Here is a 17,659-nt window from a genome sequence, read left to right on the forward strand (position 1 = left end):
GCCTTTCAAAGCAGGAGTGGTGGCTTTTCATAACTGGAACTAACCTCAGACTTTCTCTATTTGACCTGGTCTGCACATTTAAGCATTTAGGGTCATAATTCTATCTTCACAATAGTAAAAAGGGGAAGAGAAATGCACTGATAATTATACTAATTATGCCGTAAAGGATTCCAGGAGCAAGGAGATGGGCGTGTGAGTGTCCATACGTGTGGAAGCTCTGAAATGCTGCAATACGGTGAATCTGTGCAGACACACCAAGCGATGGTCTCAGTCTCTATGTTAGCATTGAACCTCCTTGGTTCTCTTTTAGAAATTTAGACATCAAATGGGGACATGGATGTCTGCTGTAGCCTTCTCTCACCCAAAACTTTTGGGGAGTGACTAAAGGTTAATTAGTAGACTGATTTGCTTCTTAGATCTACTCCAATTCCTTTGGAGGAAGGGGTAATGCCAAGAACAATATACAAAAGCCATTCCTCAGAGACATGAAAAATAAAAGGAGAAATTGCAAAATAATCTACAACTAATAAATCTCCAAAAATCTGGGGCAGGTCCATCCGCTTTGAGACCTAAGTCCACAAGAGATGGGCCCCAGTCCCGGGCAGTACATTGGGAGAGGGCTTTAGCTCAGTGCATATGGTGTCTAGTGGTACATGAGTGGACAGGGCTAAGTAAACAGCTCATGGTCACGTGGCCAATCATGGTGGAACCACACTTGAATCCATATATTTAATCTCCAGATCGCAGATGCTCTTTCCAAAGTGTTTCAGAATCTTATTCATTTGTTGAATTAGCAAATAATTTCCCAGTGGCCCGAAAGAGTAAATGGGGTCCCTAATACCAGCATCAGTGCTAAAAATGTCACTTTAACTATAGGGGACAAGAGCTCAATTGATTCTTGGCATTTCTTAGATGAAATAAAACTGAAGTCTGTGTACATTACTAGTCCAAAGCTCACACAAGAAGAGTGTTGTTCTTCAAAGTAGTAATCGTTGGAAGCATATGGTTATTCTTACAAGGTTGCATGCTCAAAGTTTTGTTGTTTTTTTTGACTGCCCCTTAATAGTTGCTTTTGGAACCAGATTTCAAATTACATAATAAAGCATTCATGTTACTTTATAATTGCACCTGATTAATTCTACATACAAAAAATACTGTTACCTCTAAGACTTGACCTTATTTTTACACCTAACTTGACTTTATTCTATATAAGGATAAAAATTGGACACACTTCCCAATGAGGAATTTTAAAAAATGCTTTGATTTGATGGCATCATTCAAATTAGTGCATCTCCTACCAAGATGACCCTTTTGAAGTTGGCACTACTGATACAGCTATGTGATTCTGGTTTATTTAAAAACCAACCACATTACTTTGTAGTAACCCTTGAATAAAACATCCTAAGTCTCCCAATAACTTGGAAATGGCAGAAAGATGAGCCAGAGCATATAAAAGAAAAAAAAAGGATGTCAGGAGATTTTAAATCCCCTACCCCTGCAAACAACAGCAGCAGCAGTAACAGATTGGTGTTATTATTAAAAAGATAATCAAATATCACTGTGGACTGTTCTCTGACCTCCAAGCCAGCCAAAAGGTTTTAATAAATATTGACCATTTACCTCACCTCACCTAGCATGAAAAGCATTTTGATAAGAAGTAAGAGCCTGGGTTTTGTTCTAGCTCTGACTACTACGCAGAAGGATCTGAATGATTACGCCTCCTGATTTTCCTTCCTGTGCCTTTCCTCCTTCCCAGGCAGCATTGCCGCCATTACGGTGACCGTCATTGCCGTGGTGTTGTTGGTGTTTGGAGTTGCAGCGTATCTGAAGATCAGGTGAGAAGCCCCTTACTCTTCTTTATGAAGAAAAGTATTCCATTTTGTTGGGCTCCAGGCTAACAGCTGTTTTGCTGAGTGCTTATTTATTAATAAGTGTCTTAGCTCTCAGAAATACTGGCAGGTAAGTGAAAATGGCCGGTGTGCTCCTCACTGGACAGGAATAGATGGTACAGTATCTGAACCTTGGCAAAGCAGAAGAAGTAAGCTGAAATACACAGTGTGATGATGTAATGGGATGAGAGTGAACCTGGAGTCAGGAGACTGAGGCCTCTGCTCTCTGCCCTTAACTCACCTCATCACCGTGAAGGAGCCACATGTCTCCTGACCCTCAGTGTTCTCATCTATGAAATGGGGTGGGCTCCATGGCTCCTAAATAAGGAAGTTCTGAACACTGATGTGTATATGTATATCCAGTCTGTAAGGAAGTTTCCACTGGTACTAAAGCAAAATGTTGAAAATATAAGGAAAGCATAGCATTTTCTATAAAATTGTGTTTTTTTTCCCCTTGAGATTATGTCCTTATATTTTTGGTTTTAAAATATATTTTGTTATGGAATGAAGGTGATCACAGATGGTAGCTGAGTTGTTACTTTTTACAGCCAAATAGAAAGTTGCAATACTCTGTGAGCCTGCACTTCTGTTGTCTACTGCTGTATGAAATCCCAAAGTCTCAAAACCACATTATTCACACTAAATGTCCTTTCAGCTGTAAAATGCCAAATGGCAAGTGACAGTATTATTTGCCAGTCTGTGCAGTGCCCGTAAAAAGTGACAGAAGGGCACGTGCCGCTGTGATGAGCATAGCCACTCCCTGACCACCAACACATTCTCCTCCCAACAGCGGGAGCCATCTTTACAGAAGCTCCTCTGACCCTGTCACTCCCTCCCTTAAAAGCCCCCAGTGGCTTTCCCAGGCACTTAGAATTATAATAAATCCTATCCTCTCAGGTTGGCCCTTGAGCTCATTCATGGACCCATTCCTGCCTGCCTCTTCTCACTCATCACATTTTTGTCTTTCCTTCTTAACCACTGAGCTGCAGTCACACTGTCTTTCTAGCCAATTCTTCGAATATTCTTTTTCTCTTCAGGCCCTTCACTTTTCTTGGTCCCTCTTCCTGAAATGCTTGTCTTCTAATTCTTCCTCATGCATGGTTTTCATATCTCTCCAGGCGACTTCCCTTCCAGTTTGGTGCCCATTATTTATTCTCTTACTTTCATCCTGGCTGTTACCACTATCTATTATTTGATTTGATTTTTTTATATTAGTTAGTTTATTGGTTCTTTCTCTGACAAAAATGTAAGCTCCATGAGGACCCAGACTTTATCTATGAACTCAGTGGTCGGCACAAAGAAGATGCTGTATAAGTTGAATGCGTGAATAACTTGGCATAAGAATACACAGTCACTCACGCACTGCCATGCAGACACACACATACATTCCTGACGTCTCTTCCCTGCAGCTGTGTTTCTTTTTCAGGAGGCGTGTGCACACCCTCTCCTTCCCTCCTGTCCTGGTTCCCCATGTGTGGCTCATGTATTTAATTTCTCATCTCTGTGCACACATATCCTTTGCTACCCTCTCTCCTCCCCCTCTTTCATCTCCTCTAGTCACCCCAGCCCAGCCCAACACCCACTAGGGAACACTTCCCTCCTCCTTCCCTTTTATCTCCCTCCACCTTTTATTCTAAATGTGCACCAAATCAATCTAATGATGGTGTCAAGTATAAGAGCGCCCTGTAATATCACCTGTATCTAAGGTACAAAGAACAGGAAAGCCAAGTTTCGAAGAGAAATTGGAATTAAAGGGCCAGTGCTACCTGTGTTTAAAAGCCTTTTATCAAAGCATCCATAAGTCTCCTTCATATTTAAAAAAAAAAAAAAAAAAATGTTCATTAAGTCTATATTTCCTTGAGCAGCAAACTTAATTTTGTGAATTATATCTTAGTGAGTGGTATTCTTTTTCATCTGGTTTAATTACTAGTTCATCACTGAGGATACATTATATTTTTATTCTGAGTTAAATTGGCTTTTATGAACTAGTCTTGGAACCTCATTCCCATGTCATAACAAAGTTTTTCTTTGCATGAAGGCAGGAGTTGCTCAAAAAGGGGACTTATGCATTAATTTAGAGTCATTTTGGAATCACCAATGATGAGTTTCTGAAGGGCTATCACCAAAAATATGACTTCCACTGGAGTGTGACTTGAAATAGAAATTCTTCCCTCTTACCACACACTTGCCAAAAAATAATATTGAAATAACCTGAGGACTCCTCTTGACTTCAGGCAAGAATTCAAGTTTACCATCTCAAACCTACCACTGCCTATAGACAGGCAACAATTAAGAATTCAGACTCCACAAGTAGGGAGACCTGGGTTTGAACCCCAGCTCTACCACTTTGTAGCTGGTTCTGGTGTGACCCGAGCATGTAATGGAGCTTCACTGACCGTAACTTTCCTACTCTGTAAAATAAGGGCCATAATTTTAACTACTTGGTAGCATTGCTGTGAGGATTAATGGACACTGCTTCCCAAGTACATAGCCCTGCCATCACCATCAAGGTGGTCAACAGGAAGGGACTCCAATAGTAGGACGGTTGCTTGATGATAGTTATGGAGCATTAGCCATGTGCCACTCTTCTAAGCATGGGGGTCACACCAGTGATGAGACACAGTCCTGCCACCACAGAACTTACTGTGTTTGGAAAATTCTGTTAGCAGGCCATTACAATTGGTTCTAATGAGTGCTGATTAAAATTGTATAACATTTTATTTAAAAATTTTAAAGTATATTGTCTTTAGGCATTCTCAACTTTGGATAAATTCGGGGAGAGATTCAATTGAATTAGTCATGGTTTCTCTCCCCCATATAGTTCTTCCCTCTAAAATGTAGAAAAGGCCCCCTGTTGTGTAAGTACAAGGTTGGTAGTTATCTTTGGCACTACAAATTTAAGGATGGATAAAGTGATCAGACCCCTGTTTGGAAACCCCCTAAGGAAAACCCCATTCTGCTGCTTTATTAATTATTTTGGCAAAATGGTAACATAAGGAAGCTAATAGTTCTCATGAATCTTAAGGCTGTGCTAAAACCCCCTCAAGGGTTATTTTCCCAGATTCTTGGAAAGCCCCATCAATAATTAATCAAAAGTACATTTGGCTCAATTCACAAGTGTGTGTGTGTGTGTGAGAGAGAGAGAGAGAGAGAGAGAATGTGTGATGTGTGTGTATACCTAAGGCTAGGTTTTACCTTGGCTGGAAATTTATTTCGTTCCTATCATCCCAGATTTCTGAGAACAATATCATAAGAGGCCTGTTGTCTATGGTCTTTTAGCACACTTGGCTGGAGTAGCAAACAAGTGGCTGAAATCATAGCCCATGAGGGAACCATTAGCTTCTGGCCTAAAACCTGGGTCCCTGCAAATGCGAAAGAAGAGTCCACTTGAACGGACAGCCTCACAACCAGAAAACGGGCACAGCTTACAGGCTCTGCTAACAGTAGCTCAGTAGTTTCACCAAGTTCTAATTCCCTCTGAAGGCATCGATCGGTAAACGCATTAGCCATCTCTTTTAACACTCCTATTCTGCAGGGACAGTGACCCCAGCCTGGAGAACTATATCTTTCTGAGACCTCAGCTACTACTGAATGTGGCTTCCAGGGCTCTCCTCTATTATTTATCGACCCCCCATTTTAGCCAGCAGCAGCGTGGTGAGGAGGGAGGAATGTGGGCTTTGCGGTCAGGTTCTACTTCCTAGTTGGTGGCCTTGGACAAATTATAATCTCCCTGATCTTTAATTTCTTCATCTGCAAAAGCAGAAATAATACTACCTACATTTCAAGCTTATTTCGAAGATGAAGCAATGAATGGCGAGTTCCTGCAGAGACCAGATGGCATGGTGGTTAAGAATACGTACTCTGGAGCAAGTATATGAATCATTCTGCGCGCAGTTTCATTTATAAAATGGGACTATACGAATACCTAATTCAGGATTGTCATGAGGATTAAATTATGATACAGATAAACATTCAGTACCGAGTATCAGATGAGGATGATGGAAGCACTAACTCCTGTTATTGTTGTAATTGTTCTTGTTAAAACAATGCTTACTGCTTAGGTGCTTAGAAAAATGGTAGCTGCCAACAATCCCATTCGGTAGGCACCAGGGATTCACAAGACAGGGGAGTTGTAGGAAGAGGAGAAAGACGGAACAGCAGCTCAGTTTTCTCTTGTTCCATTTTGGCAGTTTCAATCGTGCTTTTTCTAAATGCCTGTGAAGTTGCATGCGTGTTATATGTCCATAAAGAGAAACTATCTGTGAGTAGCTTTTATTCCAGGGCTTGTTTGCAACTTTAAAAGAAAGCAAAGGCCTTCCCTGCCTCTTGCAGAGAGGTGTCTTTAATTAGTGATGATTGAAGAATGAGGTAAGTCGGTTTTGTCTAAATTGGCTCAAAACCGTTCAGCCACAAGATAGTCCCCTGTGCAGGAGACCGTATCTGCTATCACCAGCAACGTGGAGGCTGCTATAATTAGGTGTGCTGGTAACCCAGGCAGACAACACGGCTGTTCCCTTCACAAAAATAAATGTGATATTGATTTATAGACACAACAGGGCCTGGCTCTGAAGGCATCTTGTTAGAAGTCACCTGTTTTGCTTCAAGTCTTCTGGTGATTATATTTATACAACTGGATTCCTTCTGGTTGTTGTTAGGTTTACAGAGTAGGCCCAGCCAGACCTAAAGGCTAAGCTCTTCTAGAATTTGTGATCTACACCTTTGGCATTCTGTAGGTCTAGGTGACTTGATTCTTTACCTCAGTGGTCATCAAATTTTAATGTGCAGAGGAATCAATGGGAAAGCTTATTAAAAACAGTTTGCTGGGTCTCATCTCCACAGGTTTTGCTTCAGTAGGTCATGGTAGGGCATTTCTCTGCAACTCACAGATGGTGGCACGGCTGCTGGTCCAAGAACCATACTTTGAGTAACCTGCGCTATCCTCATCTCCTAACACTCCAAATGCACACTGCACTGCAGTGTCCCCGATAGGCTGCCCTACTGTTTCATGCCTCCGTCACTTTCAACATGCTGAGCCCTCTGTCAGACATGTTTGATTCACCTCTTTTGGGTGATTTATAGACACAGCAACTTGGAATCTGGCTGCTTCCAAGTTGTCTAACTCAAAAGAGACCCTCTCCGGAAGTCTCCTCCCCATCGTCTTCGTGGTGGGGACACATACATCCCCACCACGTGTTGCTGCACATACATCCTTTGTACCACTCTCTTCCCTGTAGTAGAATCGTTTTGTTTTCTGCCCGTCCCCTCTACTAGCAAGATATAAAGCCCCTGACAGTACTGGCATATAATAGTAGCTTTATAAACAATTGTTTCCTGAGAGAATGATTCTGGGTAGGAAAATTCAGGGTGTGGAAGGAGTATTCGTTTCTTCCAAATCAGGAGAAACTAGGTTTGGAAAAGGGGAAGCCATGGGAATCTGTTAAACCACACACTCAAACTAGTTACCTTGTGACTCTGAATTTGTTCACAATAGACAAGTGTTCCAATGAAGCCTGTTTTGTGAGGAGTGTCTGCCAGGATGATATCTGGCAGATAATTTTGAAAAGGAAAATAAACAAATTTTATTTGCCCCTTCAAAGTAAAGGTGATTATTGAAAGATAAGTTTGAAAGTAACGGCTATGTAAAGAGCACTTTGAAAATGAATGTTTGGAAATATTTCCATCATAGGGATTTTGGTAGAAAGAAGACAGAACTGTTAGAATCCTGAAGTTTGGTAACTGTGGACAAATAAAATCACCCCTAATGGTCACAGTTCCTTCCCTTCAAAATCGCAGCTTACAATGTCAATTTCTTAGTCTTGACAAATGTGTCATGGTTATGTAAGATGTTAACATAGAGGAAAGCTGGGTAAAGGGCATGTAGGAATTTATCTTTGCAGTCTTTCTATAAATCTAAAATCATTCTAACATAAAAAGTTTACTTTTAAAAAATTATAATTCAATAGCTACCATACAGATGTGTTGTCTTCTCCTGCCCCAGAGCCTTTGCACCTGCTATTCTCTATGTCTGTAGGGTATATTTCAGGCATCCATGTGGCTCATCCACATCTCTTTTATGTGTCTGCTCAAATGTCATCTTAGTGAGACTTTCCCTGATCACCATATTCAAAATTACAATCGCCACCTCCCAATTGGAATTCCTCACTGCCCCGTCCCTGCTTTGTTTTCCTCCCTTGCATTTATTACCATCTGCCATATTATTTTTCATGTCTGATTTATTGTGTCTATCTTCACAAGAATGTAAGCTCCCTTAGGACAAGGGTTTTGGTCTATTGTTCACTAAAGTATCCCCCAGGCCTCACAGTAGAGCCTAATAGACAGTAAGTTTTCAATGAATCGTTAAATGAAAGGAGCCAGACATGGAAATGACATTCAGAGAAAGAAAGCCACCAATGAAAACAAAACAAGGAGACAATGACAGCTGCACCAATCTAGCTTTGCTAATGGATGATATGCGTCAAAGGCTTAATTACTAATGACTAATAAGCTACAAGTTCAGCTGTGTTTTCCCAGCACTAAGCCATATCTTATTCATCTTTACATCTGTCCTTCTTAGTACATCATAAGCACTAATAATTGAATAGAAAAGACTCACTTGACTAAAGAGGAGAGGACTTTGGGAAGAAAAGTAATAAATTTGGAGCCTTAATGGGGAACTGGGTTGACCCTTATAAAGGAGAAGCTGTTCTCTAAAATATGTTTGTTTCAACACAAGGAAAGTGAAATCTCATTCATTTTTAAAGACAATTGAGTTCCATTAAGTACTGCTGCCAGTTGTCTTAAAATAGGTCCCATTTTGCAGGGGTGGAGCAGGCCTCAAACCACAGTGTCAACACCACATCTACCAGTTGTCATCAGCAAGGCATCACCGATTGGGGAGAGGACGAGTGGGGAGGGCTGCTTCCTACTCAAGCCAAAGCACTTGAGAAGGATGCAATGAGGCAAGGGCTTAACACAAGTCATTCTCTATCCTGTCGCCTCAGGTCCTGCGTTTAGCTCACGACAGCATACAATAGAATAGTATCAGCAGTAATCCCAGTGCCACTGATTAACAGGGACAGTGAGCACTGTGCTGAGTGCTATCAAGCCACATCATCACGTGGGGGACTTTTAGCTGTAATTCTCTTTCCTCTTCCTATATTTAAAGACAAAATGGTGGCTTTGACCCTTTGTGTTCTTTAATAAGATATTTTCACTTTTTCACAATGAATTCCACAAGCCTTACTACCCCCTGCTGGCATCCACCAAGCAAACTCTATGTATATTGTTTATGTCCTACTGGAGTATGCAATTATCAAACATGTATAAAAGAACCATTGCATCAAGAGCAATGTAGTAGATGTTCAGAAAATAAGAAGAAACATCAGACATAGTCTGCCCCCAAGAGGTTTACCATCTAAGGGGAGCCAAGGGACAGCAAGTAGAAACTGAGCTATGTTGGATAGGTGCCAGTCTTAACTAAGAAATTGAGTAAACAAAACTGCTTTGACCTGACAATGATGTCATTCATACAAATTGCTGTTCAGAATGAAATTAGATGAAGCTGTGTTGCATTATAGATCCCGGAGACCTAGGTTTTAGTACCAGCTGTACCACTAAATCACATGGGCAGTCATCTAGATTCCTTGAGCCCCACCTTCCTTTTCTTGGGAATGGGAGTTTTTTCACCTCTTAGACTCCACAAATGCCAGTCTGAAAACCTACCCAATTTCCATCTAAAACATGCCATGATTGAAGACATTTTGACTTAAGAGAGTTTAAGGTGATCATTAATAATCTTCCCCTTATCTCTTTCCTTCTCTCTTTCTCTCTCTCTCTCTCTCTCTCTCTCTCTCTCTCTCTCTCTCTCTCTCCACACACACACACACACACACACACACACACAAATGGGTTTGTCTTACTCTTTCTATAATATGATAGGGTTTATCCAAACCTGGCTTGAATCCCAGCACCCCCAATTCTTCTTGTTTAGACTCATTAATATAATAAAAAGTCCTACAGATTCAATACATTCCCCAATATGATTTATCTATATCTCTTGCTTTGTTTTCCTTATTTATCAGTATTTCTCTCAACTCACTGTTCATTCAAATGAGAAGGCAAAGGAAAATGAAAGATCCATCATTTCCCTTTATTTCACTAGTGTTTGTGTAAGTAGACATCTCTTCTAATACAGCAGCTTCAGGGACAGCTCTGATCAAATAGCTTTTGCCTAAAATAAACATTATCAGTAAAACCTGATGTCCAGAAGATTTTTAATCCTCTAATCTCACTCCAGCATGATAATTTCTAAAATTCAAATAACAATAATATAAGAAGCTTGTTTTATAACTGTGCCTGGGCCATCATTTCAGGACTTCCTGGTGGGAGGGGGAGGCTCATTTTTCAGTCTTTATTTACTACTTGCACATTTGTCATGTGTTTGTATTGTTTTAGTATAATAAAAATTGAAAAGCAATATTGGCCAACACTTATTGTGTATTTACTATGTGCCAGGCCTTTCATATGTATTACCTCATTTAATCCTCCCAACAACTCTAACACAATTTTTTTTAACATTCTCCATTTCATAGATGAAGAAACGGGGCGTTAAAAACACATTCAAGGACATACATCTATTGTCCCTACTGATATGGGAATAAAATTATATGATAGACATAAAAATGCTGTGAGAAGTTAAATAACCGTGCAAAGGTGAGGCAGGAATGCCCTGTCAATAAAGGAACTTGCTTTATAGGTAGATGTTGGCCAGGTTTACAACGCTAGGTCATGCTGAAATGTAGGCCTGGCTCCAGTCTTGTAATCCCCAGGCTTTTACTTGTTTATTCCATAGCTTCCATTTGTCAACCATCCTGTTAAAGGATTTGATTGGAATTGGAGGTTTTAAACATGGGGCGGGGGGGTGTTGGTGATGAATGACAGGTGACCCCATTTACCAAAACTGCCTCCCCGTTCCTGTCAGTCAGAAGCTCAGTGGTGTATTATCTGTGATCTCTTGCCTTCTCACACCTGCAGAAATGAATATGGACCTTTAGAGAACACAAAACGTATTGTGGAATGTCCTCTAGTTTCCAGGTGTATAGATTGGGTCAGCTGAGCCTGCCTTCAGGACAGAAATCAGGATTTTGAAGGCTAAGAGTTTGAAACCAGTACATCAAAGGTCTGGTTCTTTTCAGCCGATTATCCCTCTTCACATAGCTGGCAAATGGAAATAAGCTTCAGAGAGTGACAACCATTATTTTAGCAGCAGATATAAGTATAGCAAATGCGTTCTGTGCCTCTCAGATTGTATTTTCATTTTGTTTAATTTTCATATCTAGTTGAGACAAAGATGAGGGGGGCTAGGCATGTTTATCTGTACTATATATAGCACAGCTGATTTCCAGTGGCAAGGTGTAATAATTCACACGCTAGTGTGAACCTCACAGGCATCACATGCTCATTTTGTAGAGTTTTCCCAGTCTTGTCATTGGTTTTAGTCTTTAAATGCCCATAATCCTCTCCAGGAAGATTCCATCTTGTGAACAGAATGGCTTTCCAGGATGTTGTTGTTTTTTTCCCCAAACACTGTTTCTTCCACCAACATTTATTCTACTTATTGAGGACTTACTAGCAACTGGATATTCTTCTAGGTGCTGGAGATAGAGCTAAGAACAAACAAAACAGGCAAATAATCCATACTTATACCGTATTTCCCTGAAAATAAGACCTAGCCAGACAATCAGCTCTAATGCGTCTTTTGGAGCAAAAATTAATATAAGACCTGGTCTTATTTTACTATAATATAAGACCAGGTCTATAAATATAATAATATAATATAATATAATATAATATAATATAATATAATATAATATAATATAATATAATACCGGGTCTTATATTAATTTTTGTTCCAAAAGATGCGTTAGAGCTGATTGTCTGGCTAGGTCTTATTTTCAGAGAAACACGGTAATCTAGTTGGGGGAGAGAGGCAACAAAGTAAGTAAATTATATAGTATGTTGGAAGGTGATGAGTACTATGAGAAAAATTATGCACGCACTACTGGAGGCAAGGGAGTTGCAAGTTTAAATAGAGGTCTTAAGGAAGGGCTCACTGAGGATGTGACATTTGTGCAAAGGCTTGAAGGATATGATCTGGAGGACAACTGTTCCAAGCTGAGGGAACAGTAAATGCAAAGGCCCTGAGGCATGAGTGTGCCAGGCATGAAGAGGAAGAGCAAGGAGGTCAGTATGGTTGGAACAGAAGGAGTGAGAGAAACTGGAATTGTAGCTGATGTGCTCAGAAAAGTAAGAGGGGCCAGATAGATCCTGTTGGGCTTTGCAAACCATTGTAATGACTTTACTCTGTGTGAGATGAGGAGTAACTCAAAGTTTTTGAACAGAGGAGTGATAACAATCTGACTTGTTTATTAAAGAAATATTACTTGTGGAACAGGTTCCCAGAATAACCCAACAAAGCCTGTTAAACCCATATTACCATTGAACTAAGGTGCTAATCAGACTCTAAGATGCTCAGCTCAAAGAACTGGATTTAGATCTAGGGGGTGTTGACTCATAGCTCAATTGGGTGACTTTGAGCATGTCAATCAACATCTCTGAGCCACATTTCTTTTTTTTATTTCTTTTTTTTTTTATTTTTATTTTTTTTTTTTTTATTAAATTTATTGAGGTGACAGTTGTTAGTAAAATTACATAGATTTCAGGTGTACAATTCTGTATTACATCATCTATAAATCCCGTTGTGTGTTCATCACCCAGAGTCAGTTCTCCTTCCATCACCATATATTCGATCCCCCTTACCCACATCTCCCACCCCCCACCCCCCACCCCCCACCCCCCTTACCCTCTGGCAACCACCAAACCATTGTCTGTGTCTATGAGTTTCTGTTTCTCATTTGTTTGTCTTGTTCTTTTGTTGTTTTGGTTTATATACCACATATCAGTGAAATCACATGGTTCTCTGCTTTTTCTGTCTGACTTATTTCGCTCAGCATTACACTCTCAAGATCCATCCATGTTGTCACAAATGTTCCTATATCATCTTTTCTTACTGCCGAATAGTATTCCATTGTGTATATATACCACAACTTCTTCATCCATTCATCTATCGAAGGACATTTTGGTTGTTTCCATGTCTTGGCCACTGTAAACAAAGCTGCAATGAACATTGGAGCACACGTGTCTTTATCTCTAAATGTTTTCAGATTTTTTGGGTAGATACCCAGAAGAGGGATTGCTGGGTCATATGGCAATTCTATTCGTAATTCTTTGAGGAACCTCCACACCGCCTTCCATAACGGCTGCACCAGTCTGCATTCCCACCAACAGTGTATGAGGGTTCCTTTTTCTCCACAGCCTCTCCAACATTTGTTACTATTTGTCTTGTTGATGATGGCCATTCTGACTGGGGTGAGGTGATATCTCATTGTGGTTTTGATTTGCATTTCTCTGATGATTAGTGATGTTGAGCATTTTTTCATATGTCTATTTGCCATTTGTATGTCCTCTTTGGAGAAATGTCTCTTCAAGTCCTCTGCCCATTTTTCAATTGGGTTGTTTGTTTTTTTGTTGTTCAGTTGCATGAGTTCCTTGTATATTCTGGATACTAGCCCCTTATCGGAGGCACTGTTTGCAAAAATCTTCTCCCATTCAGTTGGTGGCCTCTTTATTTTGTCAATGGTTTCTTTTGCTGTGCAGAAGCTTTTAAGTTTCATATAGTCCCATTTGTTTATTTTAGCTTTTACTTCCATTGCCTTTGGAGTCAAATTCATAAAATGCTCTTTGAACCCAAGGTCCATAAGTTTAGTACCTATGTTTTCTTCTATGCAGTTTATTGTGTCAGGTCTTATGCTTAAGTCTTTGATCCATTTTGAATTAATTTTGGTACATGGTGACAAATAGCAGTCCAGTTTCATTCTTTTGCACGTGGCTATCCAATTCTCCCAGCTCCATTTATTGAAGAGGCTGTCTTTGCTCCATTGTATGTTTTTAGCTTCTTTGTCAAAAATTATCTGTCCATATTTATGTGGTTTTATTTCTGGGTTCTCAATTCTATTCCATTGGTCTATATGTCTGTTTTTCTGCCAATACCATGCTGTTTTGATTATTGTGGCCCTGTAGTACAGGCCAAAGTCAGGAAGTGTGATACCTCCATTATAGTTCTTTTTTCTTAAGATTGCTTTGGCTATTCGGGGTCTTTTGTGGTTCCAAACAAATCTGATGATTTTTTGTTCTATTTCTTTAAAATATGCCATTGGGATTTTGATGGGGATTGCATTGAATCTGTATATTGCTTTGGGTAATATGGCCATTTTAACTATGTTGATTCTTCCAATCCATGAGCACGGAATGTCTTTCCATTTCTTTGTGTCTTCTTCAATTTCTTTCAGAAAAGTCTTATAGTTTTCAGCATATAGGTCTTTCACATCCTTGGTTAAGTTTATTCCTAGGTATTTTATTCTTTTTGATGCAATTGTAAAAGGAATTGTTTTTTGTATTTCTTTTTCTGAGATTTCATTGTTGGTATATAGGAAGGCAATGGACTTTTGTGCGTTGATTTTGTAGCCAGCAACTTTACTGTATTCGTTGATTGTTTCTAATAGCTTTTTGGTGGAGTCTTTAGGGTTTTCTATATATAGCATCATGTCATCTGCAAAGAGTGATAATTTAACTTCTTCATTCCCAATTTGGATGCCTTTGATTTCTTTCTCTTGCCTGATTGCTCTGGCAAGGACTTCCAACACGATGTTGAAAAGCAGAGGTGATAGGGGACATCCCTGTCGTGTTCCTGAACGTAGAGCAAAGGGCTTCAGTCTTTCTCCATTAATTATGAGATTAGCAGAGGGCTTGTCATATATGGCTTTTATTATGTTAAGGTATTTTCCTTCTATACCTATTTTATTAAGTGTTTTAATCATAAATGGATGTTGTATCTTGTCAAATGCTTTTTCTGCATCAATTGATATAATCATATGATTTTTGTCCTTTATTTTGTTTATATGATGTATCACATTGATGGATTTGCGTATGTTGAACCATCCTTGTGCCCCGGGGATGAACCCCACTTGGTCGTGATGAATAATCTTTTTAATGCATTGTTGTATTCGATTTGCTAGAATTTTATTTAGGATTTTTGCATCGGTATTCATCAGAGATATTGGTCTGTAGTTTTCTTTTTTTGTGCTGTCTTTACCAGGTTTTGGTATCAGGGTAATGTTGGCCTCATAAAATGTGTTGGGGAGTACTGTTTCTTCTTCAATTTTTTGGAAGAGTTTGTGCAGAATTGGTATTAGATCCTCTTTGAAGGTTTGGTAGAATTCACTAGTGAAGCCATCTGGTCCCGGACTTTTGCTTTTGGGAAGGTTTTGGATGACTGATTCAATTTCGTTACTGGTGATCGGTCTGTTTAGATTTTCCAGTTCTTCATGGTTCAGCCTTGGAAGGCTATATGTTTCTAAGAACTTATCCATTTCTTCTAGGTTGTTGAATTTGGTGGCATATAGTCCTTCATAGTATTCTTGGATGATCCTTTGTATTTCTGTGGTGTCCGTGATAACTTCCCCTTTTACGTTTCTGATTTTGTTAATCAGTGTCTTCTCTCTTTTTATCTTAGTAAGTCTAGCCAAGGGTTTGTCAATTTTGTTAATCTTCTCAAAGAACCAGCTCTTTGTCACATTAATTTTTTCTATTGTCTTTCTGTTCTCTATTTCATTTATTTCTGCTCTAATTTTTGTTATTTCCTTTCTTCTGCTGACCTTGGGTTTTACCTGTTCTTCTTTTTCTAGTTCTTTAAGGTGTAACATGAGGTTATTTATTTGGGAATTTTCCTGTTTCTTGAGATAGGCCTGTAATGAGATAAATTTCCCCCTTAAAACTGCTTTCGCTGCATCCCAAAAATTTTGGTAGGATGTATTTTCATTGTCATTTGTTTCTATGTATCTTTTGATCTCTCCTCTAATTTCTTCTTTGACCCAGTCCTTCTTTAAAAGTATGTTGTTTAGTCTCCATGTATTTGTGTTTTTTCCCGCTTTCTTTTTACAGTTGATATCCAATTTCAAAGCCTTGTGATCAGAGAATATGCATGGTATGATTTCAATCTTTTTAAATTTGTTGAGACTGATTTTATGTCCCAATATATGGTCTATCCTTGAGAATGTTCCATGTACACTAGAAAAGAATGTGTAGTCTGATGTTTTAGGATGAAGTGCTCTATAAATGTCAATTATGTCCATTTCATCTAATGTGTCATTTAGGGCTACTATGTCGTTATTTATTTTCTGTTTGGATGATCTATCCATAGCTGTCAATGATGTATTTAAGTCCCCTGGTATAATTGTGTTTTGGTCAATTTCTCCCTTTAGTTCTGTTAGTAGTTGCTTGGTGTATTTCGGTGCTCCCTGACTGGGGGCATAAATATTGATGACTGTTATGTCTTCTTGTTTTACAGTCCCCTTCACCATTATGAAATGTCCATCTTTGTCTCTTGTTATCTTTTTCACCTTGAAGTCTGTTTCATCTGATATCATTATGGCTACACCTGATTTTCTCTGGGCACCATTTGCTTGGAGTGTCAATTTCCACCCTTTCACTTTGAGTCTATGCTTGTCCTTGTAGCTGAGATGTGTCTCTTGGAGACAGCATATGGTTGGGTTTAGTTTTTTGATCCAATCTGCTACTCTGTGCCTTTTTATTGGTGAGTTCAGTCCATTTACATTTAGGGTGATTATTGATATGTGAGAATTTCCTGTCATTCTATCTTTAGTTTTCTGGTAAGGCTGTGTCTCCATTGTTTCTTTGCCTTTTTGTTGTTGTCTATTATTTCTGTGTGGTGGTATTCTATGATGTTTCCCTCTGTTTCTTCTTTTATTTCAGTATATATTTCAGTTCTGGATTTTTTTTGAGTGGTTACCCTTAAGTTTATGTAAAAGTAAGTTTGATATTTAGAGTATTCCATTTTCTTCAGCACGCTTACTTTCTCCATTCCCATATTCCGGTTCAGGCCTTTATTCTCCCCCTTTTTGAGTTTTGGTTGCCACAAATTGTCCCTGTTGATGGTGGTCGAATAGCCTCCTTTAGTATTTCTTGTAGTGCAGGTCGTGTATTAGAAAATTCCCTCAGCTTCTGTATGTCTGGAAAGGTCTTTATTCCTCCTTCATATCTAAAGGATATCTTTGCTGGATATATTATTCTTGGCTCATGATTTCTCTCTTTCAATAGTTTGAATATTTGGTTCCACTCCCTCCTGGCTTGTAGAGTTTCTGCTGAAAAATCTGATGATAATCTAATGGGCTTTCCTTTGTAAGTTACCGTCTTCTTTTCCCTGGCTGCCTTGAGGATTCTTTCTTTGTCGTTGATTTTAGACAGCTTCAGTACAATGTGCCTTGGAGAAGGCCTGTTGGGATTGAGGTAACTAGGTGTTCTATTTGCTTCTTGGATTCGAGGGTCCAGTTCTGTCCACAAATTTGGGAAGTTCTCATCGACGATTTGTTTGAATATATTCTCTGTTCCCTTCTCTCTTTCTTCTCCTTCTGGTATGCCCATTATTCTTATATTGCTCTTTCTGATGGAGTCAGAAAGTTCTTGTAGAGTTCTTTCATTTCTTTTAAGTCTCAAGTCTCTTTCTTCTTCTATCTGTGTCATTTCCAGGTTTCTATCTTCGATGTCACTGATTCTTTCCTCCATCTGGTCAACTCTACTACCTAAGCTGGTTATTTCATTCTTAATTTCTTCTATTGAGTTCTTAATCTCCAGAA

General features: G+C 39.3%; 1 protein-coding gene across 1 annotated transcript in view; it reads left to right on the forward strand.

Moving 5' to 3' along the window:
• PARM1 (prostate androgen-regulated mucin-like protein 1) overlaps window positions 1–17,659 on the forward strand; it is a 101,325-nt gene that overhangs the window by 78,040 nt on the left and 5,626 nt on the right. The window contains exon 3 of the mRNA XM_019720707.3: window positions 1,757–1,835. Coding sequence (XP_019576266.3) covers window positions 1,757–1,835 — 79 coding nt within the window. The remainder of the gene's footprint in view (window positions 1–1,756; window positions 1,836–17,659) is intronic.

This window comes from Rhinolophus sinicus, chromosome 1 (genome assembly GCF_057876585.1).
Source record: "Rhinolophus sinicus isolate RSI-liver-muscle chromosome 1, RSI-T2T, whole genome shotgun sequence".
Taxonomy (NCBI): Eukaryota; Metazoa; Chordata; class Mammalia; order Chiroptera; family Rhinolophidae; genus Rhinolophus; species Rhinolophus sinicus.